The 27,510-nt window shown below is 49.5% G+C and overlaps 1 protein-coding gene across 3 annotated transcripts in view; it reads left to right on the forward strand.

Moving 5' to 3' along the window:
* The window catches only part of Sipa1l2 (signal induced proliferation associated 1 like 2), a 166,594-nt gene extending 139,621 nt beyond the window's left edge, over positions 1 to 26,973 (forward strand). For 2 of the 3 annotated variants that reach the window (XM_041649909.1, XM_041649908.1), the window contains exons 17-23: positions 1,692 to 1,845; positions 4,859 to 5,078; positions 11,398 to 11,529; positions 22,647 to 22,700; positions 23,599 to 23,722; positions 24,441 to 24,522; positions 25,774 to 26,973. In XM_041649909.1, coding sequence (XP_041505843.1) covers positions 1,692 to 1,845; positions 4,859 to 5,078; positions 11,398 to 11,529; positions 22,647 to 22,700; positions 23,599 to 23,722; positions 24,441 to 24,522; positions 25,774 to 25,920 — 913 coding nt within the window. In that variant the 3' untranslated portion in view covers positions 25,921 to 26,973. The remainder of the gene's footprint in view (positions 1 to 1,691; positions 1,846 to 4,858; positions 5,079 to 11,397; positions 11,530 to 22,646; positions 22,701 to 23,598; positions 23,723 to 24,440; positions 24,523 to 25,773) is intronic. The other variant, XM_041649910.1, reaches the window with a different exon arrangement.
* The last annotated feature ends 537 nt before the right edge of the window (positions 26,974 to 27,510 follow it).

Consider the following 27,510-nt stretch of genomic DNA (forward strand, 5'->3'; position numbering starts at 1 on the left):
GCTGTTGATGAAACCGAGAGGTTTTTCTGTCTCCCCTAAATCAAGCAGGGCCTGATGATCTAGAGCACTTCCCAGCCCTGATGTCAAGTACTTCTTGTACGTGCCATTCCTAAAAGCCATGTGTGGCTCTCTCCATAGAAGACTCATCTACAAAAGTCCCCAAGGTTTTGGAGTTCTGGTGGCCCCCTTCTCATGCCCTATCTAACACAAGCCTGTCCCTTCTCCAGTCATGTCTGGAAGGTCTGGAGAGCCACTGTCCCAGCTGTCTGCTCACACAGTCAGCATCACCTGGACTTTAAGGTAGAGAGGGATAAGCAGAAAGCCATAGAGAGTTCCCCTTCAGGCCTAGTCACTGTGGACAGGCCCTGGTCTGTTTCCTATTCTCACTCCCCTGTGAGCCGTCACTCTGTGATGAGGTAGCATTTCACTGAAGCAGACACAGGAGTGCCGCAGTGACTCGGGGTCACCCTCTGTAGCCCTCCACTGCGGGCAGCCAGTCCCTGAGCCTCATGTTCACAGTTGTGTAGCACAGATCATCCAGCCTGATTATCCTGGGTCCCCTGGAGTGTCTGGCTGCTCAGATCATGTTTTGACCACAAACCTTGCCAGAGTAACTCCCCAGTCTCTCCGGGAAAGGACCTGGGCACAGTAATTCAACATGGCAGGCTTTTGTGGCTTATACATCCATTTTCATATCCTTGTAATTAAGGGAGACAGTGGCTTTATTTATCCAAACAGCGTTGTGAAGTCACCAGTAATGAAACCTGCTTGGCTCATGCCTCAGCTAATTTATCTTAAACCCGAGGCCACCTGGGGCAGCCTTCTCTCTTCCCTGGCAGCCATGGGGTCCTGCTGCCCAGCCCCAGGGAGCTGCATGTCGCTGCAGTGCCTAATGTCTCTGATGATTATGGGAGCTACTTTCCAACACAGTTTAGGAGGGACGTGCGGCCTTCTTCTAAAGTTGTCAGTGTTTTCATCCCGGGTTTTGGGGATCTGAGTTGTCTGTGAATTATTAAAAAATCTTAACTATTTTTAAGCTCATTTCACAGAAGTGGGGTGGTGTAGGGAAGGCGCACACACGTGTGCACACAGTGAATTTCCAGAACTGTGGCCTTCCAGAGAGAGAAAGAGAGAGAGAGAGAGAGAGAGAGAGAGAGAGAGAGAGTGTGTGTGTGTGTGTGTGTGTGTGTGTGTACACGTACCAATAACCTTGGCCCAATGTATCTCAGACTCTGTGATTGTTTGTTTATTTGTTTGTCAAGGTGATTTCTCTGTAGAACAGTCCTGGCTGTCCCAGAACTTGCTCTGTAGCCCAGGCTGGCCTCGAACTCTCGCAGAGATCCACCTGCCTCTGCCTCCCAAATGCTGGGATTAATGATATGTGCTACTACCACCCAGCCCCATTGTGATTTTTGAGACAGTGCCTGTCACTGGTCTGGAACTTGCTAATTAGTCTAGACAGACTGCCCAGTGAGCCTCTGGATCTACTTGTCTCTGCTGCCCCAGTGCCAAGCACACTGCCATACCTGCTTTTCCCCCTCTCATCTGGATTCTGGGAGACTGAACTCAGGTCCTCCTGCTGGACTCTCTCTCAGCCTTTACAGATGTTTTCTGAACCTTCATCTGACCATCAAGGGTGTCTTCTAGTAGGCCACAACTCCTCTGAACTATGTTCTGGTTTATTCCATCAGGATATATGGCGAGATGGACATCATGTCCGCAGCCACTCAGCATCCAGCAGTGGTGGGAGACTCTGTTCCAGAAGCTCAACATGTCCTATCCAAAGATGACTTTCTGAAGTTGATGCTTCCCGACAGTCCCTTAGTGGAGGAGGGAAGACGGAAGGTGAGTGATCTTGAGGGCCTTGGAGTCACCAGGAGCGCTTACAGTCAGTCTGAAGCAACTGTGGGGTGCTTCCTGTGGTCCCACCAACAGTCCAAGACAGAGTGGCCATTGCCACTGCCACAGTTTGGGCCTTTTTTCCCCCCAAGACAGTGTTTTTCTATGTAGCCCTGGCTGTACTAGAACTTGCTCTGTAGATCAGGCTGGCCTAGAACTCATAGAGATCTGCCTGCCTCTGCCTCCTGGGTGCAGAGATTAAATGTGTGCACCACCACTGCCCCAGCTTGGTTTGGGTTTTGCTCTGTGTTTGTACTGAGGTTGGAACTCTAGGACCTTGCACATTCTAGGCAGGAGCTGCAGCTCCACTCAGCAAGTCCTTCAGAGGGCAAGCAGACCTGGGGAGGAAGGGTGGGAGCTTTGTAGTCTTGAAGGTGCTCTGCACACCAGGTAGGCTCTCCTAAGGTCTTAGCTCCAATTGTGACCTGTTTGTTATGTGAGCTTATGCAAGTGTCCTTTGTATGCTGATGTGCTAACAGAGTATGATGATGACTGTCGTCCAGGTTCAGGGCTCTGCTAGAAGTGATACATAGGAGCCTAGCACAGCACCTAGACGTGACGGGCAATCAGACCTCAGCCAGTGAAGTTCACACTTAACTCACCCAGACCCTCCAGCCTGTACCCTGCCCGTTCCAGAAGTGAATGGGAGCTAGTCACAGTCCCACTGTGTAACCTTGTGTTCCTCCTTACAGAGCTGCCGAGCTCAGAGAGACAGTACTGTACCATCCTCACGCTCAGCGGCACCTTCTCAAGAGAGGAATTCACCGCTTTTTGCTTTGCTCTCCCCAAGTTCTCTCTCTCTCTCTCTCTCTCTCTCTCTCTCTCTCCGTGTGTGTGTGTGTGTGTGTGTGTGTGTCTTGTAAGCCACTTTTTAAAATGATGCAAAATAGGAGCTACCAAGATGTCTTAGCAGCTAAAGGTGCTTGCTGCTGAGCCTGATGATCCAAGTTCTGAACCTCGGGCTCATATGATAAAGGAAAGAGTGGATGCCCCCAAGTTACCCTCTGACCTCCATCTATATACCATGACATACATGTGCCCCACACACCATAAATAAATGAATACAACAAAACAATTCTATAGAGTATTGCAAAGTATTAAAAGATCCTAAATAAGTTTAGCTAGTCGCTTCTGTTTGCTAGACCCTGAGACTCCGGGGGTGGAATGTGACGCGTGCCCTAATATTTGGTACCAGAATAGACCCCTCTCTCACTTGTCATCTAAGCTTCTTTGGTTTAAGTGGGAGAGTGGGCTGTTGCCTAGGATGGCAGTGAGCAGCCAGCTGTGTGCTGGGTTCCGTTTGTGAACAGCACACCGTGAACTGGCTTGTGTTCCCAGAGCAGCACCATCGGGCACTACCCCCCTCCTCCCCGTCCCCATCCACTTTCATCTAAGCACCTACTCTCAGCTCTAAAGAACTCGCTGGGGTATGAAAAGGGAATCTCACCAGAGGCCTCATGGTGAGCCTTTTTCTTCCAGCTTGTATCAGATCCAATTAGGGGCCTGCGTTTTCTTGGGTTCAAGGGCCCACAGCGTGCAGCGTCTCAGAGTGATGAACTCATACTCCATGTGTGTGTTTGCTTCAAAGACAAATCACTTCCTTTTCCCAGTACACGTGAGCTTTGCAGCTCACACACATGCCAGTTGCTTTTTCGCCAGAGAGGCCAGACAGAGCGAGTAGAACACTGGCAATGGAAAGACTCCTAGGCTTCTTGCCACATCCACCTCTGTATGTATCAGAAATGAGTGTTCTAGAAACGGCATTTACACGTGAGGAAAATGGTTCAGAATGCCAAAGGGGGTGGCGATTCATGAGTCCTTGCTTCTCTTGTTTGGATTTGTTTCTCTGTGCCTGAGATTTGACACACAGTGACGTCAGTGCTTTCCTTAGAGTTGGCTGTCCTAGGTTCATTTCTTTTGAAGTTGTTTTGTTTTTCAAAAAAGCAACTGAGAAGAAAAAAAGATTTATTTCATCTTACAATTTCAGATTACAGTCTATAAATGTGTATAGTCAAGGCAGGAGCTTCAGACAGCTAGCTGATCATATCACATCTACAGACAAGAACAGAGAGAAGGGGTGCATGTGTGCTTGCTTGTGCTCAGCTCAGCTTCTCCACTCGACTGCCAGGAGCCCATGCCGAGGGAATGGTGCCGCCCACAGAGGGCTGGGTCATCCCATACACATTCCCACCGGCTAACCCAAAGTGGACATTTGAGACACTCTTCCCAGGTGATTCTAGATTTTGTCAGTTGGCAAAGCCGACCCTTGCAATAGCTTTGTTCCATTGGTTGTAATTCGGTTTCCAACAATTATAGCACAGACTTTGTAAGTGGTCATTTTTAAGTGGATGGCTGAATTTACTGGATTTAAACTGCTTTCCTTGAGCCCATTTATATGGCTCAGAAGATGTCCGTGTTCAGAATTAGTTTTGCTATTGAGACTCAGGTGACCCTCATGTCAATTGCCTGATATTAAAATGTAGTCATTTCCGATTACCATCAAGCCACAGTGTGTGCTTTTGTGGCTATCAGTTGTCTGAAACGGCGGCTTGTGTATTTCCAGGAGCTCTCACCTCTCCACGCTTCCATTCAACATTTCAGAATTAGTACAGCCATGCACGTCTAATCTGTCCAGGTATTTCACAGAATGTCAGAGGCGGGAGTGCTGACATCTAGGCACATGCTTGGCTTTCCTGGACTAATAGAAGATTCGCGGATGCCGCTCCCGTAGCGCAGTCAGACAGTTCAAACTGCATGTTTACCTTGGGTGTTTTATTTGGTTTTGAGACAGTTTTAGGATGGTAGCCTAGAATTGATTGTACTTGCCATGTAACCCAGGCTAGCCTTGAACTCTCAGCAATGCCCCTGTCAGTGTCCCACTTGCGGGGAGATTATATGTGTGCACACTGCTCCTGACACCTTCAGCTTGCTAATGCCTCCTGCCTTGTTCAACCCCTAGTTTTCCTTCTATGGGAACCTGTCTCCACGGAGGTCACTGTACCGGACACTGTCTGATGAGAGCGTATGCAGCAACCGGAGGGGCTCTTCCTTTGCCAGTTCTCGAAGCTCCATCCTGGACCAGGCCCTGCCCAACGACATTCTGTTCAGCACCACTCCACCCTACCACAGCACGCTGCCCCCGAGGACCCACCCTGCACCCAGCATGGGGAGCCTACGGAGTAAGTGGAGGCCAGGCCACCTTGGCTGCCTGGGTGGGCACATGGGACACCTGGGGTACATACACTCTTCAAGTCAGATATCCCAGTGCACATGCGGAATTAGATATCAGTTATTCGGCACTGTTTTCTTTGTCTTTTAAGTCATTTTTAAATAACAAAACTGCAAGGTGGTTTACGTTAGACGTTATTATCAAATACCGTTTTTACTCTATCTCCGAAGAAAGTGATGTGTAATGTCTAACTTTTGCAAAAAGCACAGTGGCATGGGGTGAGTTTTCAGGTTGTGCCAAACATTCAGCCCTCCCTTCTCATGGTCCTGGGTCGGGTGTTAGGAGACCCAGCTCCGACTTTACGACCCTCTGCATGTCATCTCTTTTTCCCTGTGCCATAGTCACAAGTCAAACTGATGATTCCCAAATCAAATCTTAAAACTATAATCTTTAGTGTCATGTGTGTGTGTGTGAGAGCGCGTGCGTGCGTGTATAGGGATGTACATCTGTAGAGGCGGGGTCTCTTACTGAACCCAGACTTTGCCATTTCAGCTCTCCTGGCTGCCCAGCGAGCCCTGGGATCTGCTGTGTCCTTTGCTGGCACTACAGTTATGAGCGTACATCAGCGTGCATGGCCTTTACTTGGGTGCTGGAGATCCGAACTCAGGTCCTCATGTTTGCAGAGCCGCCTTCCTAGTCCCAATGTGTGTGTTAGGTTTTGATACATTTTTAATGCTAATTTCTGCGCCCTGCCCCCATTCTTATTGTGCAGAAAAGATAACAGTTTAATTATAAATTAATATTAAGGTTGTTTTTAAAAATTTCATCATAAAAAGAACCATCTTTAGAACCAGTTTAACTTCTGCATTGTATATAAGCATCCCAAGTTATCTGACAAAAGGCTTGTTAGTAATGTTTAACAAGGTTGGGGAGGACCTCATCTTGGGCAGTGCTTACTGTATCTCTTTGCCTGGTATAAATCCCCCGAGTTTCTCAATAGCAGGACACACATTTATCGTGTTTGCCCATGGTCCTCTAACTGTCATAGCCACACATCCCCTTTTGAGACAGGGCCTCGTGCAGCTCAGGATGACCTAGTCAGTGTCTCTCAACGCTTTTGTGCAGCCACTGATGTTCTGGTTTATGCACTTATTTACTTTTTTCTATTTCCCACACTATAAGTGGTCTGTGTTGCTGGATTTTTTCCATTCAGCCCTTCTCTTTTTTTCCCCATGAGAAATGCAGTTTTCAGCTTCAATTTCTTTAAATGAATAATAATAATTAATAATAATAATAAACACCTCACTTCTTAGACACGTTTTAGGTTCCCAGGATGAGCAGAGAATACTGTAGTTCCCATCCCATTCCCCCACCCCACCACCAGCTGCATGGCACCTTGGTTACTGTAGAACCCACTGACACATCGCTGTCAGCCAGGCCATAGTTCTGGCCTAGTGTCCACTCTGCACATGCTCTGTATGGGGTCAGTACACATGCCCGTCCTCACAGCGTTGTCCAGATCTGCTTCACAGCCTTCAAAAGCCCAGTTCTTCAGTTTCCCTCCTACCTGCCTGTCTGTAGCAAGCATGGCTTCTCTGCTGTTTCTGTGGTCCTGTAATAACCTGTAGCCGGAATATGTAGCCTTTCATGCTGGCCTCCTTCTTAGCATTAACAGTTGAAGTTCTGTGCTTTTCCCTCTTTGAATGACAGGTGTTCATGCTTTCTTTGAATCCTTTCAAGGCAGAATGAGGGAAGAAGCAAGATGTGCCAGGTCCTTGTCCCTTCTTGAGGTGCCCTTGCTATTAGGTGTACTCTCATAAAACATCCTTGTTTGATAACGTGTCTCCTCGAGCCTTCAGCTGCTCAGAACTCTGTTCTGGGATAGACGTGCAAACCTGTAATGTGTAATTGGATGTGAATAAGAAACTTTACAATATTGTGTAGTGACTTATCTTCCCCAAACGCCTCTGATTCCCTTCTGGCTGCCCATGATTCAGTTGGAGGATGCTAGTTCCTGGTCCGTGACTACCTCCAATATCTGTGTGACAGTTTGCATCTGTCCCCTCAGAATCCTTTTATCCAGTGCCTTCCTGGTTGTTACACAGACACCCCCCCCCCAAAGGGACACAGCCCTCTGAGAATGTGGCAGCATTCTGAATTGCTGTAGCATGAACCCTCATCCCCAGAAGCAGGTCTCCAGTGGTGAACACCAAGGACCACATGCCTGGGAGAACCTTTTAGATTCTCAGAAAAACATAAACACTGTGCACATGAAGACTTGGGATGTCCATGTCATGTCTTCTAGCGTGGGTAGGTCTTTTTGTTAGACCGATCCAACCTTTTGACATCAGGACACAGCATTGTCATCTATAAAGCTCACACACAAGAGCCATCTAGTTGATGCTGTCGGGGTGGCCCCTCAGCATTTATAATAATGCCAGTGACGCCAGACAGGGTCAGGATGGTGGAGTGATATTAGGGATCACGAGTTTGGTGTCTAGGGCTAAAGTTTAGCATGTTGGGTGGACAACAGGGCCTAGACACGAGCCACCCCTAAAATCTAGGTCCTCATGCAGTCAAGCAGAGAAATTGCATGACTCTGTCCAGGTGAAGCTGAACATTGTCCACCTGTACCCAGAAATGCATTCAGGCCAACACACCCCTTCTGTTCCTCACCTCCTCGGCCCAGGAAGTACTCCTCTTACAGTCTTGCATTCCCCTCTTCCCTGCGTGCATCATCTTATCTGACCCGAGTGTTACATAGCACAGCCTTCTTGGCTCTGTGAGGAGCCAGATGCTATTCTGGGAGTCAGTCACGTGCTGCCATTGGCTCTGCCGCTGTGTCCAGGGACCGGCAGCCAGGAGCTAGTCAGTACTGTCACCTAGCTGGTCACTTTCTGAATCTTCTGAGGTGCCCCCAAGGCTTTGAAGAGTTGGATTTGAAAGGATGGCTTTGGGTAGCTATGGCAAAGAAGTCTTTTCTAGAAATCATCAAACCTGGAGAACAGAGCACATACTGAGTGTAATATCACAGGCCTCCTCCTTCCCACCATAGCCAAACCCACCAGACCATGGGCAGTGCTTATCCACCAGCTCTGGTTCCACTGTCCTCCGACATGGTGACTGTGCTTGCTGGCTTCCCGGCGTAGAGCCCAGTGATGTGTCTGTGTCAGTAAAGACGGAACAGGTTTGCATCTTTGGATGTAAAGAATTTGAAAGGGGCTTCTCTTGTTCTTAATGACCTCATTCCCGCCTAGTAGAAGAAAAAGATGTCAAGTGCACCTGATTTTGAGTATTGGAAAAGGCACATGCAGCACCTGGGTCGTCTGAGAAACAGGCATACACTGCGGCTCTCCCTGCTCAGGAGGTCAGGCTGAGGTTCAAATCTCCCCACATTCATCCTAAGCTTTTATGCCAGTCCTGTGCCAGGTGTCTGCCAGCTCCCCCTTGTCACTCGGAACTTAAGCAAGTGTCACCTCCTTAGACAGGACTCTGTCTCACAGCATATCATCTAGCCTGGCCTTTTTAGAAGGTTCTGGAATCCCAGTGTGTGTCTATCTCCTAGTGACAGCCCGAGAGCTGAGCCCCAGCCGTGTCCCGACTGGCCTGCTCTCAAGATGTGATGGAGCAGCCGTTCTGTAAAGACAGCACTGGGGGTCCCAGCCTGAGGGGACGTCTCATGCAATCTCCTCTCCTCCCACCACAGAAGGGGCCGTGACACTGAACAGGTTATGCAGGTCACTTCCTGAGACCCCAGGGCCACTCAGTGGTGACTGCGAGTGTGCTCTCCTGTGAGCAGACTCCAGGACTGACTGAGCCGCACCTGTCTGCACACCCAGTCACTCGCATCATCTGCCCCTCAGCACCGAGATTCTTAATTTGTACTTTGCCTTAGAAACAGAACTTGAATTTCTTAGCCCTAGACTGCCAGGTGGTTGTTTCCTTGAGTAATTGGGGGAGTGATATTTCCACAGGAGGGTGTTAACTCTCACCCCACCTTCTCAATTAGAACCAGCCACTGTCCCTTTCCTTCTCCCATGGGCCTCCATCCCCTCCTTTATTGTGCCAGCCAGCCACTGTTCCAGTTAGTCTAGCAACACCAACCACAGTCTTCTTCCCAGCTCTACCCAGTGGCCCCTGCAGCGTACCGCAGAGAAGGCCTGGGGGAAAGGACCCAACAGTCTTAAGTGTTATCTCTCCCAGCCCGTGCTCCAGCCTTTGCTGCTGCCTTCGCACTTGACAATGGCACAGTGCAGGCAGGGACTGCTGATGTGTGCAGGGAGGGGCTGCCACAGTGTCCCCTCGGAGGAGACTAGGAGGGTGCACGTTGGCAGACATCCCCACATTGCAGCATGGTCGCCTGGAAACAGCACTATCTGACTGGTGTCACTGTCACTGGGAGCAGACTGTGGGTGTCCTTCAAGACCACACAGGCAAAGTGGTGCCTGTCCCATTCCAGATGCCAGCACCTCACAGCTTCCCAGAAGGATGGAGGTGCAGAAATCACAGGTGCATTTGCTTAATTACACCCCTGAACTTAATTGCAGGTTCAACCAGCCAGGTGATCATTACTTTGATTGGTCTCATTAGTCAGATGCAGCCACAAGCAGCTGCATGCAACGCACTGGGCAGGTTCAGAAAAGGCGCTTTGAAATCATCCGGTCAGGCCCTTTCAGAACGGGTCCTCAGATGCATAACGAGTTCTTAACAATGAGTATTATTAATGTCCTGGGCACTGAAGGAGCTGATGCGAGAGCTTGAGGAGAAAAGGGATGGTGGGAAACTCACGTGCGCTGCAGGAGAACTGCCCAGCATTCCCGGAAGCGAGGGAGGGCCCGGGGCTTCTGGTGTGGCCGCAGTAGGGCTGTCATGGGCAGTCAGACAGGTGGGCCCACAGCTGCATCTGCGCATAGGTCATGAAGAGCCATCCTTTCTTCTCATCGTTAGTTGGAGTAGTCTCACTACATTTGGGTGCAGACAAAAGGCCCTTGTGATGTCTGTAATGTTTACCTACCTTTCAGCTTTGCCGACCTTGTTCCTCAGACTTTGTAAGTCATCAGGAAAGAGATTGCCACCAGCCTGTCAAGGCGGGGTGGAGGTTGAGGCACATTTTAAAGGGGACAGCTGAGGAAACAAGCAGGAGCTTATCCCAGGTCAGTGAGATTTGGGTACCCCCAGAACGCTTCTGCAAGAGTGTGAGTGAGGATGTTCTTCAGGGCTCCATGCTGGTGGCCCCTGCTTCAGTCTTGTGTTGGCTGGTTATGCCAAACCTCCATCTCTTTTGGGTAATGGCAGCTTAATGTTTCCTATTTTAGTAGGACATGTTTTATACAGCTTCCTAGGAACCTTTGTGAGAGGTGATGGAGTTCCCTGTGCTGTAACCAACTCTATGGCGACTCTAGCAATCACTCCATGACTGAGTGGGGACTTGTTCTCCACTCTCTGACCCCAGGAGGATCAGGAGTGCTGTTGGCGTGGGGACGGTGGTACCTCTGCAGGGACTGATGGACTAGCAGACTCGGGCTAGGGACTGATGGTGCTCATACTGAGTGACTGGCTGTGAGGATGCTCTGGCTGACTGACTGGGAGGATGCTCTGGCTGACTGGGAGGATGCTCTGGCTGGCTGACTGACTGACTGGGAGGATGCTCTGGCTGGCTGTAAGGATGCTCTAGCTGACTGACTGGCTGTGAGGACAATTACTGATGGAATGATAGGTTGACTGATTCCAGACAGGGAGTGTGGTGCTCATACTGCGGGTAAGAGCGGTTGTAGCCATACTGTGACCTACTAACTGACTGCTCTGTATGGGTAGCAGTGTTCATGCTGTGACTGACATGTACACGTGACTAATAGGTTGACAGATTAACTGACCGGACTAGGTACTTATATTGATGTACTCTGTGGAATCTATGGTATCCATGCTGTGACAGCCAACTTACTGATTCTCTGTGAGGGTGATAGTGTACATGCTCACTCTGCCTGCCTGCCTGCCTGCCTGCCTGCCTGCCTGCCTGCCTGCCTGCCTGCCTGCCTGCCTGGCTGCCTAGCCCGCTCACTGGCTGGCTAACTGGCTTGCTGGCTGACTGATTTCTCTGTCAGGGTGGTAGTCCCCATGCTGTGACTGACTGACTGATTCCCTGTGAGGTTGAGGGTGAAGGTGTCCATGCTGTGACTGACTGGCCTTCTGACTGACTCTCTTTGAGGGCGATAGTACTCATGTTCAGACTGACGGACTAACGGATTGACAGAGTCTGGGGACAATGGTCCCCATGCTGTGACTCAGGGTGGAGACAGACTGACTTACACTCTGATTTTGTTTCTACTCAGATGATTTCTGGTTCTCCGACGGGTCCTTATCGGATAAGTCCAAGTGTGCAGATCCTGGCCTGATGCCACTACCAGACACAGCCACAGGGTTAGATTGGTCCCACCTTGTGGATGCTGCACGAGCGTTTGAAGGTAAAGATTCACCCACACCCAGGGCCCCTCTGTGTGCCCAGCAAGCATGCTCCTACAGGGCCTGTACTGCAGCTTAGGAGCACGAGTCTATGTATTGGATCATCTGGCAAATGCTGAATGCTGTGTCCATCTTTGAAGATGAAGATAGGGAAGACATGGATCTAGGGAGGCATCTAGAGGTGGTCATGTCATTTGGTGAAATAGTGCTAGGCAAGGGGTTTCAAACCCTAAATTCTACTCCAGGCACCAAGTGCCACCTGATCAGGCAAGCCCCTTTTCCTCTTTGGCTCCATTGCCCTTTGTAAAAAGCATGCATGGTTGCCTAGCTCCTAAGGTGGCCTGGGAGAGCACCCTCATGAGGCTGAAGCTGCTGTGTGGGTGGAACTGTTTGTAGCCTGCTGACTTGTGCCAACACGAATGACTCTGGCAGGATGAGTTGCCCCTTGCACATCCCTCTACCCGTGTGGGTCTCAGCTTCTTCTAAGCTTCAAGGTCGGTGGATCAGTTAAGCCCATGGGTCAGTTAAGTGTGTAGGTCAGTGGGTTAGTTAAACCTGTGGATTGGTGGGCTGCGGAGGGTCGGTTAAGCCTGTGGATTGGTGGGCTGCGAAGGGTTCGTTAAGCCTGGTGGTGGGTGGGCTGTGGGGAGTCAGTTGCGCTCTGAGAACACACTAGCCCACGGGAACATTTTGCATGCAGGCCGACACTGCGGCTTCCTTTCTGTTCGTGCCTTTCCCAGCAGATGAAGTGATGTGGGATTGTTTGTTAGGGTTGCCTTGCCTTCTGTCCACTGTGAGGCGGCCAGGCCTTCCAGCCCTAACAGAGTATGCTGTCCCTGGGGCTCAGAGCCTCCCTTGGCCCCCACATCTGTCAGTTGCTTGTGGCTCTACCTCCCACCTGTGACATCGGCCACAGAAAACCAAGGTCTGCTGCTGTGACCAGACCTGCTAGAGAGGCCTCCTGTGCGTTCGTGCCCCTTGGATGTATGTCTGCCTGGGGGGGGGGGGGGGTTATTATTGAGACTGGACAGCTGAGAGAGGACACTCGTACACAGGGACCGTGCCCTCACTGCGTCCCTGTTAGTATATCACTCCCTCTGGAAACATCTGAATAATGTCCATGTACTTGTTTATGTCGCTGTTAGAAGCCGCTAAGGGTGGTGGGGTAAAATGTCTTACTGGATCAGACTTCAGCTCCCATATTGATATACCTAGCAGGTGGTGCATCTGAAAACAGGTTTTTAAAGTGGAATTTACCAGCCTGTTGGAGTGAACTGTTAGTGTAACTGTTTCCTCCGGGTTGGTGATCCTAAATCGGCAGTCATAATGACAAGCAGGAGAACCTTAGCAGATTGAACCCAACAGCTTTCGCTCATAGAAGAGGGTACTCAGGGACCCCATCAGAGATGTTCGTCACCATGCCCTCTCATCCAGCTGAATGTGGCCTTTTGGATGATAGAGCGTATAAGGGGTGGAAGGGCGTGGTTGGGTTCTTTAGTGATGCAGCTGCCTCTGGCTTGCACAGATGCCTCCATGAGTCACCCCAGCACTCACTGGCTCACCATGCTGCCTTGAATGGGGTCTTTTCTTTGGTTTGTCGGAGCTGTCTACGTCTGAGAAGAATAGATGTTTCTTTCCATTTCCTCAGGAAAACTTATCAAGCAGACACCACAATTCTTACTTAGAAAATCCAAACAGGAATTCCTCCCTGGCAGTCACATGGTCCATCGACTTACTTTGGTCATCCACCTTTTTAAAGGCCATGTTCATCTTCCCTGAGCTAAAGCTTAGGCTTTGTTGTGTTATTCAAGAGTAGCGCTGAGCACCAAATTCACCCCCCCCCCCATTACAGTTGTTTGAATGTGCTTAGATGTGATCAGTCTGAGAATGGGGGTGTTCCTGTGACCACAGACGTCATCAGGAAGCTTGCCCAAGGCCACTCCATGAGTGCCCTCCAGAGAGAAACAGGCCCAGACATTGCTGACCACAGGCAGGGAAAACAATTTATCAAGAACACCAGAGCTGGAACTCGAGATTGGAACTTTGGAGATGTGAAATGTTCCTCTGAATTTACCGTCCTCTTTCTGTGAGTAAGAAGTGATGAAGAGAGTGTGGCCTGTTAAATAGAGAGCAGTCCTTAAAGACATACACAATGTTTAAGAAACATTTTACTGAACAAGTATGAAAACTAACTTAACTATACTTCCAGAGATTCCCGAAAACTGCGCATAGGGGCTGGGGAGACTGCCCCGTGGGTTAGAGCCCTTTCTTATAAGTGTAAGGACCTGAGTTCAAATCCCCAGCAGCCTCATCAAAAGCTGAATATTGACTGTGCATGCCTGTAACCCAGACTTGTGGGCGGGGCAGAGATGGGACTATCCAGAGCTTGCTGGCCAGCCAGTCTAGCCAAAATGGCAGGCTTCCAGTTCAGTGAAACTCTGTCCTGAGCCAACAAGGTGGAAGAGGATGAGAGAGGAAGACACCTGACGTCCTCCTCTGTTCACAGTGTGCACGGGTGTGCACATTCGTGTACAGTGGTGTGCACATTCGTGTGCAGACAGCACACACACACAGACAAATAGAATAAAAGAGATGAAATCTGTTTTAAAATACTACCACAGATAAAATATAATTGCTTGTGTAAATAGATCAATAGTTAGTTTTTCTTTGAATATTGATTAGCATTTATCAGATATGATCCCAAACCATAAAAATGCACGAGCAAGATGGGATTAATATGTGAGAGGCTACTGGAGCTGCAGCAGACTGTCGTCCCCTGGAGAAGACACAGGCCCTATAAGACCCCCCCTCTGGCTGTGTCATGAGACCTTGTGGTGCTTTGGGGTCTTGCTGTCCCCAAAGAAGAATGCAGACTCTGGCCAGGCCACGTCACCAGCCTTGTGTGCTGGTTTCCAAGTCAGGCACGGGCCACGCTGTCATCCCGGCTGTTGGAAGATGAGAGACAGAGAACCACAAGCTCGGTGCCCACCTGGGCAGCGGAACAAGATGCTGTCTCAGAAAGCGCAGGGTCCAGGATTTGACATCTAGTATCACAGAAAGCAGAACTTGGTTCCCTAGGATGCCCAGTGTACAGTTCCCAGTGTCCAGAAGTAGCTGAGAGGCTAAAGGGAACCCGTCCCCAGACAACCTAGTGATGGCAGCTCACTCACAGTGCCTTAGCTGACTCCTGGTGAGGCCCTTGCTCAACACAGCACTCGGAGCCTTCTTCTTACAGGTGGGAAACCATGCACCTGACACTGTTCCGTGGCTTCGGCCTGGCTGCTCCCATGTCCACTGAATACCAGGTGCCACCTCTCCCTCCCCCACCCATCATTCCTCCACATTTTCTCATTACATATTCTCTGGGTGATACTAAAGAGAGATTAAAAGAAGTTATTGAGGAATGTCAACTACATAGGAATAAATTTCATGGTGACATAATTGAGTATTTATTGCAAGAAAAAAACCAGGGGTCAAGGACAAAAGCCAGAGTGTGGAGGTCATTGAAAAGCCACTAGAAAATATTCCAAAATATCCACTATCGCTCAAAACTACCAAGTTTGCAGTGAATTGTTCTTAGATTCAGAGAATAATGGTTTGCTTGTGAGAGGCTTTCCTGAAATCTAGAGGCCACTTTCTTGTGTGATAGAATTCTTTCTTTTTTTACATCTCTGAAAAGAGAGTCCCATTGAGACCGCCTTGGTCTGTAAGATTGCAGTGAGAAACGCACATGAAATTCTGTAGTAGACTGAGGTTATTCATTGTTACAGGCAAGAGTTTAACTAGTTTAATAAAAGAAAAGCTTTAATTATAGTAAGTTAGTAGGTAAAGTAATTAAGAGTGATTATTCTAATTTCCTAAAAGTATATCTAATAGAATTGGGACCTATTTCTAATAAAAGATAAGATTTGAGAGATCCTTCCCAAGTCTCATGAAGGATATATCCTCATTCCCAGATAGTCTGCATAATGCAGTTGGGAATATGTTGATGAGCAGGGCTTTCAAGTTGAGAAATTAAACAAGAGCTTCCTTAGTTCCTTTCTCATTGCTGTAATAAAGTGTCCTGACCACGCAACCGAAGGGAGAAAGCACTTATCTTGATCACAGTTCCAGAAAGAGAGAGACTGTCCATTGTGGCAGGGAAGGCAGGGCACAGCCACCCCAGCTTTGGGAACTGGCTGATCCCATCGTATCCACACTCAGGAAACAAAACAAGAAACTGGAAGTAGGGCCAGGCCCTAAAGCCCCAGGGCCCTCAGACACCCACTTCTCCCAGCAATGCTCTACCTCCTGAAGGCTCTATAACCTTCCCAAGCAGGGCCACCAGCTGGAGGCCGGGTGTTAAAATGCAGGAGCCCAGTGAAACCATAGCCTTTCCTTTCTGCACTGGCTTCCTTGACACATGTTGTGTGGGAGGGAATAAAAAGAATGATATCAGTGGTTTAAAATTGCAGCCATGCTTCTATATCTAGAAGGTAGGGTCAAATGGAAATTAGTAAAGATTCTAAAATTGCTGAGACAGAGGCTGGTGGATTTCTGCAAATTTGAGGCCAGCCTGATCTTAAAAAATGAGTTCCTAGATATCAGTGCTACACAGAGAAGTCCTGTATTGGGGAAAAAAATTCTAAAATTAACTAGATAAACAATTAATCAAAGTATTCCTGGTTTTTCTAGCTACTATTTCTACATAATAAGCCATCCCAAAATTTATGCTACCACCATCCGTGGTCTGTTTCTTCAGTGCCTTGAGTTGGCTGAGGCTCAGCTTGGTGCTTCTTCTGCTCCACAGGCTACCAGAGCCCATGCTTGGGGCTTGGCTGTGTCAATTTCATGCAGAGAACCCCACTCCTGTGTGTGTCAGGAATAGCCACACCCTGACTGAACTCTACATCCACTGGGGTCATTGCATATTTCCATGCATGATGGAATTCCCAGTGGAATAAAAGGAGGTTATTTTTATTTGATGTCTGATCTGTGAAGTCCCAGGCTATGATACCTACCATCATCTGTTGCAGAGCAAATCTCAAGGACAGCCGGACACTAGGGTGGTGCTGTGGTCATGGCTGGTGTGTTCACATTGGCAGAGGGAGGTCTGGTTGGCTCAGGTCCCACACAGTCTCTGTAACACCCTCGAAAGACACCATAAGCAAACCAGCAAGCTCCAACTGTGTGTTCTTTGGAAATTAAGCCATCGTTAGAATTACAATGAGAGAACAGAGCCCCTCTTAAGTAACTGTAGAGTCTTAATATAGACAAGGACAGGAGTGGATAGAATCCTCGCTGGTAAAAATGACAGTCCTTTCTGAATTAATTTGAGATAAGTGCAGTTTGAACTCCGCTATCTAAAGATATGCTAAGAACTTAATTGCACCCATTTAGAAAAATGATGAACAGTTTTCAACAAAAAACCTATTATAAATCAATAATAATTAAAATAGCATAATAATGACTCAAAAATAGAATAATTTCTTTTGAAAAAGTAAAGAACATAGGCATCAGAATGTATTTAACACCTAAGTGAGAAAGCAGTTTATATACTAGGAAAGTCAACTTTATAAAAAGTGAAAAATATTTCAATATTACTTTTGGAAGACTTAATTATGCAGTAATGAGAGAGCATGTGAGATACAGTGTGGCCAGATAAATGTGCGCTGGCTCCGTGGTCGGCTAGTGAAGTGTGTCCATGCATGTGAGATACAGTGTGGCCAGATAAATGTGCGCTGGCTCCGTGGTCCGCTAGTGAAGTGTGTCCATGCGGCCGGCTGAAGACACACAGCAACTAAGTGTGCAAACCGTGTTCATGTAGATCCAAGCAATAATGAGCTGCGGGCACTCACCTGCTCAGTGTGAAAAACAATTCTGCTGCTCCAGGAAGCCACAAAGAGCACTAAAGCCAGCGTTGCTCTGCAGGTTATAAAGCAGTCAGTCTTCTCATTTGAGCACAGAATCCATAACCACATCCCCTCCCCAGACCTGAAATTTCACAATCTCATTCCTCAGAACTAGCCAATAGCAAACTATTCCATATATAAAATAATACAGCACCATTAAGATCGGTTACAAGTAGATAGATAACCAGAGTGTAGCCCAAAAGCACACGTCAAAAGTGGAGAAATCTCCTTAGTCTGGGACTGAGATAGTGATTTAGGTGCCAATGTCAGCGCAGGGCCAGCAACTCCCCTGTGCTGTGACAGTCACATTTAAGACCTGATTGGGTCACATGCCAGGCTTTATTTTATTTTATTTTTTATTTATTTATTATTTATTTATTTGGATTTTTCGAGACAGGGTTTCTCTGTAGCTTTTTTGGTTCCTGTCCTGGAACTAGCTCTTCTAGACCAGGCTGGCCTCGAACTCACAGAGATCCACCTGTCTCTACCTCCCGAGTGCTGGGATTAAAGACGTGTGCCACCACCGCCTGGCGCCAGGCTTTATTTTAATATGTCCAGTTCTGACTGGTGTGGATGCGGCAATGCCCTTCGCCTGTCAGAGTTCCTGAACAGAATTCCAGACTTACCTACTACAGCAAAACCCTTCCAGCTTGTCTTCTGCTACGTGAAGTAATGTTTTCTAGACCGCCCCACTCGTTTCCTTAGTCAGTTTTTCACTTTCCAGCACTTCCAGAGCAATGTACGCTCTGTAGAAACTACATTTGGGATTTGCAGTGCGTCATGGCCCTGCCCTACGGTGCTGGGTGCTGCCAGTGCTGCCGGCAGTGGGGACTGCAGGCAGAACATGGGCTGCTGGGCTGGGCTCCCCTGCAGGTGGTGTTAATAGTGTGTTCGCCTAAACCCAGGCTTAACAGGACGGGATCGTGTGAACGGGATCAGAGCCAAGTAGAAAATCTGGCTGTGGGTCAGACTGAGTCCAGGAAGGGAAGTGGGGTCTCTTTGAAAAGTTCTACCATTAACGGGCTGGGCTGGAAGATGGCTCAGTCAGAAAAGTGCTAGCCTTGCAGGCATGGGGACTTGAGTGTGACCTGCAGAGCCTGTGTGAAAAGCCAGGCATGGTCACTCACACTGGTAATCTCCATGCTGGGGAAGCAGATGCTCTCAGATCCCTGGGTCTCACTAGACTGAGAGCTTACCCAAATCAGTGCGTGTTCAAGGCCAACGAGCTGGCCTCCACGTATGCATGTACCTGCACGTACATGAGTGTCCACATACACACAGATCCTGAAGTTAGCTGCTCTCATTCATCATCGAAATATCAGGAGTCGGCCAGTGTGGTTCTGAGTTTCCTGCTTACATGCTGAAGTGAACAGCAAGCATGCTTCAAAATTAACATGATGCTGGCAACCAGAGACTGGGTTCTATGTCCCTAGCCTGAAGAGGCCTGTCCTCTAAGTGCCCAGTATTTACCATGGGCGGTGGCTGTCACCACGTCCCCAAGACTGAGCGTGAGTGAGACCTGTGTGCTCACATGCTTTTAATGTCAATGCTGGGCTGCTGTGGGAATTAGATAACCAAATGAACACACTGTGTGTGTGGGAGGGGGGTAGTCTGTGTGTGTATATATATATATGTGTGTGTGTGTGTGTGTGTGTGTGTGTGTGTGTGTAGTCTGTGTATAGTCTGTGTATATATATATATGTAGTCTGTATATATAGTCTGTGTCTATATATATAAAGTTTGAAGATGAAAAGTTTTTCATTTTAAATACTCAGCACCAAGCTGATAGAAGTTTTAAAGTCTTAGAGTTATTGCTGTCTGAGCCTGTATGTGCACACACAGAACACAGCTTGCTGGGTACTCCTGGTGGTCTTGTAGGTGGCGGGGAAGTAGAGAGACAAGCACTGCGAGGTCAGGTTTTATATGGTAAATCAGCTTAAATCCCTTAAGCAGCGGATTGAGTGGTCTCAGGCCAAGGCTGCTCTGTGTCTTGAGCAGAGGCTAGTTCTAGGGCTCCTGCTTCCCATGACTCGGGCCAGCTCTTCAGCGCTGCCTCGGGAGACCCACAGAGGCCTGAACCAGGGTCTTTGCTGTGGAACATGCAGTGTGTTCTGTTTCCTTTCCTGTTAGCTGAGTCACCGTCCCGCAGCCCAGGAAGCACGGGTGGGTGTCCAGGCAGCCCTGGTTCCCCCTCCCCAGCTGCAGAGTCCACGCAAGTCTTTTCCTCTGTAGTTGTGACAGACAGATCAGAGAAGCCTTCTTTGTGGAAGAGATCGCTTACCTCACCACCTGCCATCCACTGAGACTCTGGTGCATTTTATGGCTCTGCTCATCTCTGCCTGTCGTGCTGGTGTGGTTTGAAGTCTGGGGTGATTTGCCGTCTGCTGTCTTGCTGTTTCAGCCCTAGACTCACTGAATGGCCTATGGATTAGCCTTCCTCTTGCATAGTGCTATGTCCTTTCAGATCTTTAGAATGACATCGGGTGCTGGGGAGATGGCTCAATCTTTAATGCGCTGGCCTTGCAAGTGCGAAGATCTGAGTGGAAAGGCGGGATACACCATGCACACCTATGGCCCCAGCACTGAGGAGGTGAAGCCATGAGCATCCTTGGGGTTTGGCTGACCTGCCAGCTTAGTAGAGTCTGCAAGTTCCAGGCCAAGGGAGAGACCTTGTCTTAAAAGTAAAAAAGAGAGGTAGACACACCTGTGAAACAATGCCCTAAGCTGATCTCTGACCTCAACATTCGAACACGCATGCACGTTACCCCCACCCCACATGAACATATATAATGACATTGAAATAAGTATCACCATACCTAAAGGGGAAAATTGGCTGTCTCCTCAAACATGCCTGATGTTCCCATTAGCCAAACCTGCTGAGCCTGTGGGAACAGGAGGGGCAAAGCAAACAGGCCGCCCCATAGTTCAGGCGCCAGGCCTGAGCTCTGCCTGCACACACCAGCCACTTTCCCAAGCTTGCCTTTTCTGTTTTTTTATTTGTGCCATGAGGTTCCAGGTCAGGTCACGTGATGGCAGAGTGTTTGTCATCAGAGAAGTAAGCTGAAGGGGCAGAGTGTCCCTGGAAAGTGTCAGGAAGGTGAGCCTTATCCGAAATTCATTCAGTGTCTCTAGGGAGAGTAGCATCTGCCTGCCCAGAGTCCCCAGCCTGCTCTTCCGGGACACACTGCCTGGGTGGCAAATCTGCACTGGCTTCTGTCACCCTGGCCAGAAGACCATGTGACTCCCTGGGGCTGCCTGGAGCGTGTCCTGTTCTGGTTCCTGTGTGGGGATTTATAGATTAAGACAGAAATGGCTGAAGCAGAATGCAGTATTTCTATCCAGGTGTGAGACCTGACCCTCAGAGCCAAATATACTGAAAAACAAAGGCAGCTTGGCTAGGTTGTCTCAGGCTCCACATGGTAAAAATGAATCCATAGAATTCAAACAAAAACAAATGAACAAAATAGAATATCTTGATGTTGGAGTGCAAGCATGCATGTGCAGGTGTGTTTGCCTGTGTGGATGCCTGTGGAGGCCAGAGGTTGACATCAGGATTTCTTTGGTAGCTTCTCTTGTCCTCATCGCCCTTGGAGACAGGATCTGTCTCTGAACCTGGAGCTCACCATTCAGCTAGACTTCCTGGCCAGTGAGCCTCGAGGATCTGCCTACCTCTGCCCTCCTACACTGGGGTTCCAGACATACGCTCACCATGCTCAGTTTCTCCGTGTGTGTGAGGAGGGGTCCAGACTCAGGTCCGCAGCTGTGCAACAAGCACTTTCCCAGCCCGGGTTTTTCTAGTTTTCGGTTGCTATTGTTTTTAAATGATAAGATGTCTATTTGGGGCCCTCACAGAAGAAGACTGTAGAATTCTACACAAGATCTTAACCAAAAGGCCATAGTTGGTGTGCACAGAATTCTGTAGCCACCCAGGCCTCTCACTCCCAGCCAGGGTTCCCCTTCATCCGTCCTCACTACCTCTGTACAGGGAGACCGTGTGTGGATGTAGCCAAGCTGCCTTAGCCTGTTCAGTTCCAGGTTATTTCACCAAGTGTCAGGCAGAAGTAGGTTGCGCAGTTTACTGTTAGGGCTGAGCAGTTGCAGGGTCTTTGTCGTGCTGTGGGTTAGACTGGGCTTTACAGAAAAGGCAATTAAAGGACCTGTCTGCCCTTGGCAGGTGTTAGGTGGGGGCCATGCAGCTCAAGAACCCTGATGGGCTGGGTCACTCGGTGGGCTCAGCAGGACTTCTCAGAGGGCCCAGGGCACCGTGAATAAGTCGGCTGTGCCTTCAGCTCCGTCTGGCTGCAGTGACGTTCCATCATGTGCTCCTGGCAGCCTCCCCATCGCTAGCCTTTTTAATTAACTGGTAGTGTGTGACCCTACATCAACCAAGCAGGCAGGTCACCTCATTAGGAGGCCTGCGCAGCAGCCAGCGGGAGACAGCTCCTCGCGCCTGGGTACTGCTCCTCCCCATTAATCAACCCTATGAGAAGCCTCCCATGCTCACTGGAGGACCTCAGTGCTCAGTCCCAGCTGCGCATGCGCGTGCACTCAGACTCTGGGGCAAGGCAGGCTCCCAGGGCAGCTCCCTGAATCTGTCCCCATGTCCTACAAAGACAGGACATTTCCTGCCTACCTCGAAGTATTGCTGGCCTGAGTTCTGGGTCAGAGTTTAGCTCCAAGAGGCTGGACTGCTCCTGTTTGCCGTTCTTTGCTGCCCAGCTTTCTGGAAACATTGAATGTCAAGCTCACGATGCCTTGTAAGAGGAGACTCTGTCTCGGGTTGTGGGTGTTTCTGCTGGCCTCGCTGATCCCGCTGAGCCCCGTGCACCGTTTCTAATGAGAGGGCCCAGCCGGCGGCTCTCACCACCACTGTTCTCTTAGATTTGCAGAGTGGATCGAGCAGGACAATCTGAAATGGTGGGATCTGTAACTGAACACGTATATGTCAGACGTTAATACCCTGCTTCTAACTAGAACGCTTAAAACATGAAGCATGTTATCTCACCATGATGTGTGACACCACCTAACACTGGCATGGAGCCTTCTGGTTACTGTCTTCTTACACGTACACTAATAGGTGCACATAGACCCCCCACATACACAAATGCTAGCACACCATGCATGCTGTACCCACACAAGCCCATCCTTCAAGTGCCATAAGGGTCCCCGAGATTCTCAAGGTCAGAGAGATCTTCCTGTTCATGGGAGAATTCTAAATCTTATTTCAGGTCTTGACTCAGATGAAGAACTCGGGCTTCTCTGTCACCACGCCTCCTACCTAGGTGATTGACACTGGCTCTTGCTGTTTTGTAGCCTGTTCTATTTATTTCATGTGTCTGCACGCCTGCATGGTGGTCCACATACCAAATGGGGGTGGGGGAGGCACCAGGGACGTATGCCCTGGCTGTTCTGTCCCAGGAATGTTCTCGAGTTCACGGGAGCTTGCAGAAGGGTCCATCTCCATGGTTCTGTCCACCAGCCACATCAACCAGCTTGCTAAGCCATGCCCAGCCAGTAGCTTTAGATGACTTGGGGTGTGGAAGAAGATGGTAGCCCTATCTGTGTATGGTCTGTCCCATACAGCCCGCAGAGGACTGTCAGTCCTGTGTATGGTCTGTCCCATACAGCCCACGGAGGGCTGTCAGTCTCTGTGTATGGTCTGTTCCATACAGCCCGCGGAGGATTGTCAGTCTCTGTGTATGGTCTGTTCCATACAGCCCACGGAGGACTGTCAGTCTCTGTGTATGGTCTGTTTCATACAGCCCGCGGAGGACTGTCAGTCTCTGTGTATGGTCTGTCCCATACAGCCCGCGGAGGACTGTCAGTCTCTGTGTATGGTGTGTTCCATACAGCCCACGGAGGACTGTCAGTCTCTGTGTATGGTCTGTTTCATACAGCCCGCGGAGGGCTGTCAGTCTCTGTGTATGGTCTGTCCCATACAGCCCACGGAGGACTGTCAGTCTCTGTGTATGGTGTGTCCCATACAGCCAGCGGAGGACTGTCAGTCTCATGCTTTTTCATCGCCAACAGCTTGCCTGAGTTTCTGTTTCTCCATTTTGTTTCAAACAGGGCATTGTGGTAAGGAGGGCCAGCAGATTCCATTCAGTAAATTGCTCTGTACAAAGGCATGGTGCCTGGTGACTCTCACCAAACTGCTTTCTGTGTGTTCCTCATCTCCAGACCAGAGGGTGGCATCTTTCTGTACCCTGACCGACCTCCAGCATGGACAAGACCTGGAAGGGGCCCCAGAGCTGTCCCTGTGTGTGGATCCCACCAGCGGCAAGGAGTTCATGGATGCCTCTGGGTAAGTGGGCAACCCCTCCCACTGTCCCAGAACTCAAGGACCCCAGGCCAAGCAGGGAAGAGTCTTACAGTGGGCCTAACCTGGATTCCTGCCATGCTGGAAATGACGCCACTAGACCATGTGACCATTGCACCGCTGGTGGCTGGCCTGTGCCCACAGCAGCCAGTCTCACTGGCAGAGAGGACCAGGTGGGACCTCGGTCAGCTACCTAAGAACTACAAAAGCCAGGCAGTGACCCCCTTGTTAGTCATTCTTGGACTGCCAGGCCACTCATGCTGTGGGTCCTCCTAGGGCACAGTTCATCCCAGACCCTGGTCCTTGATCCAACCATCCACCTGCTACTGGCATTTATGAGGATTGTACCTGCTATTTATGATGCATGAACCCCACTTCTGACTTACCTGTGAACTGAGCCACTGTTAACTTGCTATTGAGCCTGGTTCTGTTTTCTTGACAAAAGCAAGTTACAGAGGTCACATTCATGTTTGGTTCCTTGGACTTAGCTCTGGCCTACCTCTTCTCCAGTTAAATAACCCTGGTCTTTGTTTCCTTACCAGTCTTGGTGTCTTACAGATTCTCAGTCTGTAGCGGTAGCTCTGGGGACGTTGTCCCAAATCATCAACTTATACATAATATTTGTAGTGAGTTTACCAACACAAACACAAGAAATATCCTAGCCTTGAGTTTCTTAAGTCCTCTTCATTATACCATTTCCCAGGGAGCGATCACCCTCCACACTGACTGGGAAAGTCAACCAGCTCGAACTGATTCTCCGACAGCTGCAGACCGACCTTCGCAAGGTATGGCGGCCCCTGTCTAAAGACCCTCACCAGACCTGGACACCAGAAGGAGATTCCCTGGGTCTGTGCTCACCTGCTCACAGGCAGCTGGTGTGGTTTTTTTCCTGAGGGTGCAGGGAGTCCTGTGAACTTGCCTGAGGGTGACTGGGCCTTCTGCACGGTGAGGTCCCCATGTGAAGTAAGACGCAACAAGCCAGAATCTTTGATTCTGTGAGTTGTTGACTGCAATAGCCAGACGTGGGCCAGTCCAAAGGGGAGTCAGTTACTCCCCCAAAACGATATCTCCAAGAGTTCAGTCAGCTCACCCACCTCGGAACAGCTGTGTGCACATGCTCCTGTGCCAATGTCTCTTCAGAGGAACAAGATTCTTCACGCAGGAATTCCTGCTGGTCCCCACTGCTGTGTCCTTACTGTGCTAGGTGCCCTTTGCTGCCCATATTGCGGGGTGGCGTGTGTATCGCAGAGGATGTCCCAGGAGGCTCTGGGAGAAGAGGGATTATAGCTGGTGTGAGTGTTAGTAGGACCGGACCGAGCAGAAAGGAAGGAATTACACAACAGCATGAGTGCTGGGAGGGAGTGGCCTGGGTGGGCACAGGGACAGCTTCTTCAGTGTGTCAAACAGGTGTGTCTGTGTGTGCATGCACGTCCACATGTTGACACACTTTCTGATGGCCTCTGTCTTCCATCACCAGAGAAGAGGCTAAGGTCAAGTGTAGAGGGAAGCTGCCAGGGTGAGTTCAGCTGATCTGCCAACAAGGCTTTGCTTTTCCACCTCTCTGTTGTGCGCCCAGCACTAGAGACCTGTGTTCCTCATGGCTGTTGTTAGAAGCGCCATACAGTTGTGAAAATCCCACTATTATGTGCTTGTGAGTGGCAAACTGAAGGCTGACATGGAAATATGGCAGCATCAGAAGGCTAAGGATAGAATAAGAGGCCCTGAGTGATTGTTCTAGATTTAGCTTCCATGGCTGCCACTTTGGCGCCAGTTTTAGGTGGAGAGGAAGGCAACTGGAGAAGAGCTGCAGACCTGGAGGGGTTCACACCAACTGCTGCAGTCTGTCTCTTCCAGTGGGTGAGGGCAGTGTAGCTTCTGATTGACAGTCGTCCTACATAGCAGCTCCATCCTGTCCCTGTGTGAGTGGCAAAGCCCAGGCAGGAGAGTCCCTGCGATTAAGTCGGAATGGGGCCCTCCTGTCCGCTCAGTGGGAGGGGCCTACCAGTGCTCTGTAACATGATTTCTGGTCCCCACAGGAGAAGCAGGACAAGGCAGTGCTGCAGGCTGAGGTCCAGCACCTGAGGCAAGACAACATGCGGCTGCAGGAAGAGTCGCAGACTGCCACAGCCCAGCTGCGCAAGTTCACCGAGTGGTTCTTCAGTACCATCGACAAGAAGGCCTGACCAGTCAGCTGCTCTCACGGGGACCCTGGGCTGGCCCGCCCGCCCGCCCGCCTGCGGTCCCTTCCAAGTTGCCAACGCAGCTTTCCGTGCGCTTTCCACCACCTGTAGGTAGATTCTCACTGCTCATTCTGTGTCTCGCGACTCACCCTGGCAGGACAGGTCAGGGGACCTGGACTCCTCCTGGGTAGCTGCAGCAGATGAATGTAACCCCTGGTGAACGCAGAAGTAGCCGGCAGCTGAAAGGCTCCTGGACAGTGCTCGGGCCTCAGCTTCCCTGGGGGAGAGAACTGGGTGTCACTAACTGAAGTAGGTGACCTACAGAGATGCTAAGCCAGTGTACTATAGCAGGGTGTAGGATTGTAAAAATAAATACGGAGGCAGATAACCAGACGTGGACTTTAATGTTAAAGGTGCTCTATTTTTTTGGATGTACAGTAGTTTTCTCCCCCAGCCACATTACCATAGCAATAAGAAGGGTGCAGGAAGCAGCGGCAGAGCTCTGGCAGCGAGAAGCCCTGAAGTCTAGCACTAGCTCAAACGCTCTTACTGTAGAGACATATTTATTGCAGGAACAAACGGTGCCTGAATATTAACAGTGTTCTGATTTTTTAAAGAGATGCTTATGTCTTGTAAGTGGCTGCACCTGTCGGTGGTCACGTCAGTGCTTAGTTTGCTCCCACAGTCGCTCTGCTGCGGACAGTCGTCCCCCCCCCCCCAGCGGTCCCCATGCTGAGTGCCCGCGGAGTCCTGCGGACAGCCCCAGATTTGTTGATCTTTGTACAGAAACTCCGATAAAGCGTCTTGTATTTAACACTCTTATTTAAGCTTATTTAACCCTAACCTGTTAATTTTATATGAGTTGGTTTCACCTGCACTGTAAGGAGGGCGGCAGGCAGGCGGGCGGTGACTGAGCTCACCCGGAACGGGCTGAAGCAGGCGGGCAGTGCTGCTGGCTAACACGTTGTTTGTATTGCTTTTCCATTTTTAACTGTTATATTTGAGATGAACATACATTTTGCTTTTTTAATAAATGTTCAGAAGAAGTCAACATAAGAAACAGTGTTATCTGGTGTGTGTAGACTGTGATGTGTCCGTCATTTCTGTGAGTTTATTTCAGGTCGTTTCGGGTCCTGATCTGTATTCGGAACTGTTTAGCTGCCTCTTAGCCTCTCACTGGTTAAGAATGCTAAGGATTCATTACTACACTCCACGTATACTATTCTCTAAGCTTCTAGTCTCCTTGATCCTAGGAGTATCCTTGGGAGGGTCTGGGTGACCCTAGGAGTATCCTTGGGTTGGGAGGGTCTGGGTGAACTTAACCATATCCTTGGGAGGGTCGGGGGGTTCCCATTTTATAACCAGATAAACTGTGACCTGAGGTGAGTAACTTACTCAAGCTTCCTTTAGGGGTGGAAAGCCATTTAGTTGGCTGGTTTTAGAAAAGCCAGGGCTCACTGTATAGCCCAGGTTCACTAATAACTCATCCTCCTGCCTCAGCATCCTGAGACCTGGATTTACAGATGTGTGCCACCACACCTGACTGACTATAAGTCTGGTTTATTCGAGGAATCCAGAGTTTGTGAGGCGGCT

This window comes from Microtus oregoni, unplaced genomic scaffold (genome assembly GCF_018167655.1).
Source record: "Microtus oregoni isolate MIOR12 unplaced genomic scaffold, Mior012 000004F_ref0000308, whole genome shotgun sequence".
Lineage (NCBI taxonomy): Eukaryota > Metazoa > Chordata > Mammalia > Rodentia > Cricetidae > Microtus > Microtus oregoni.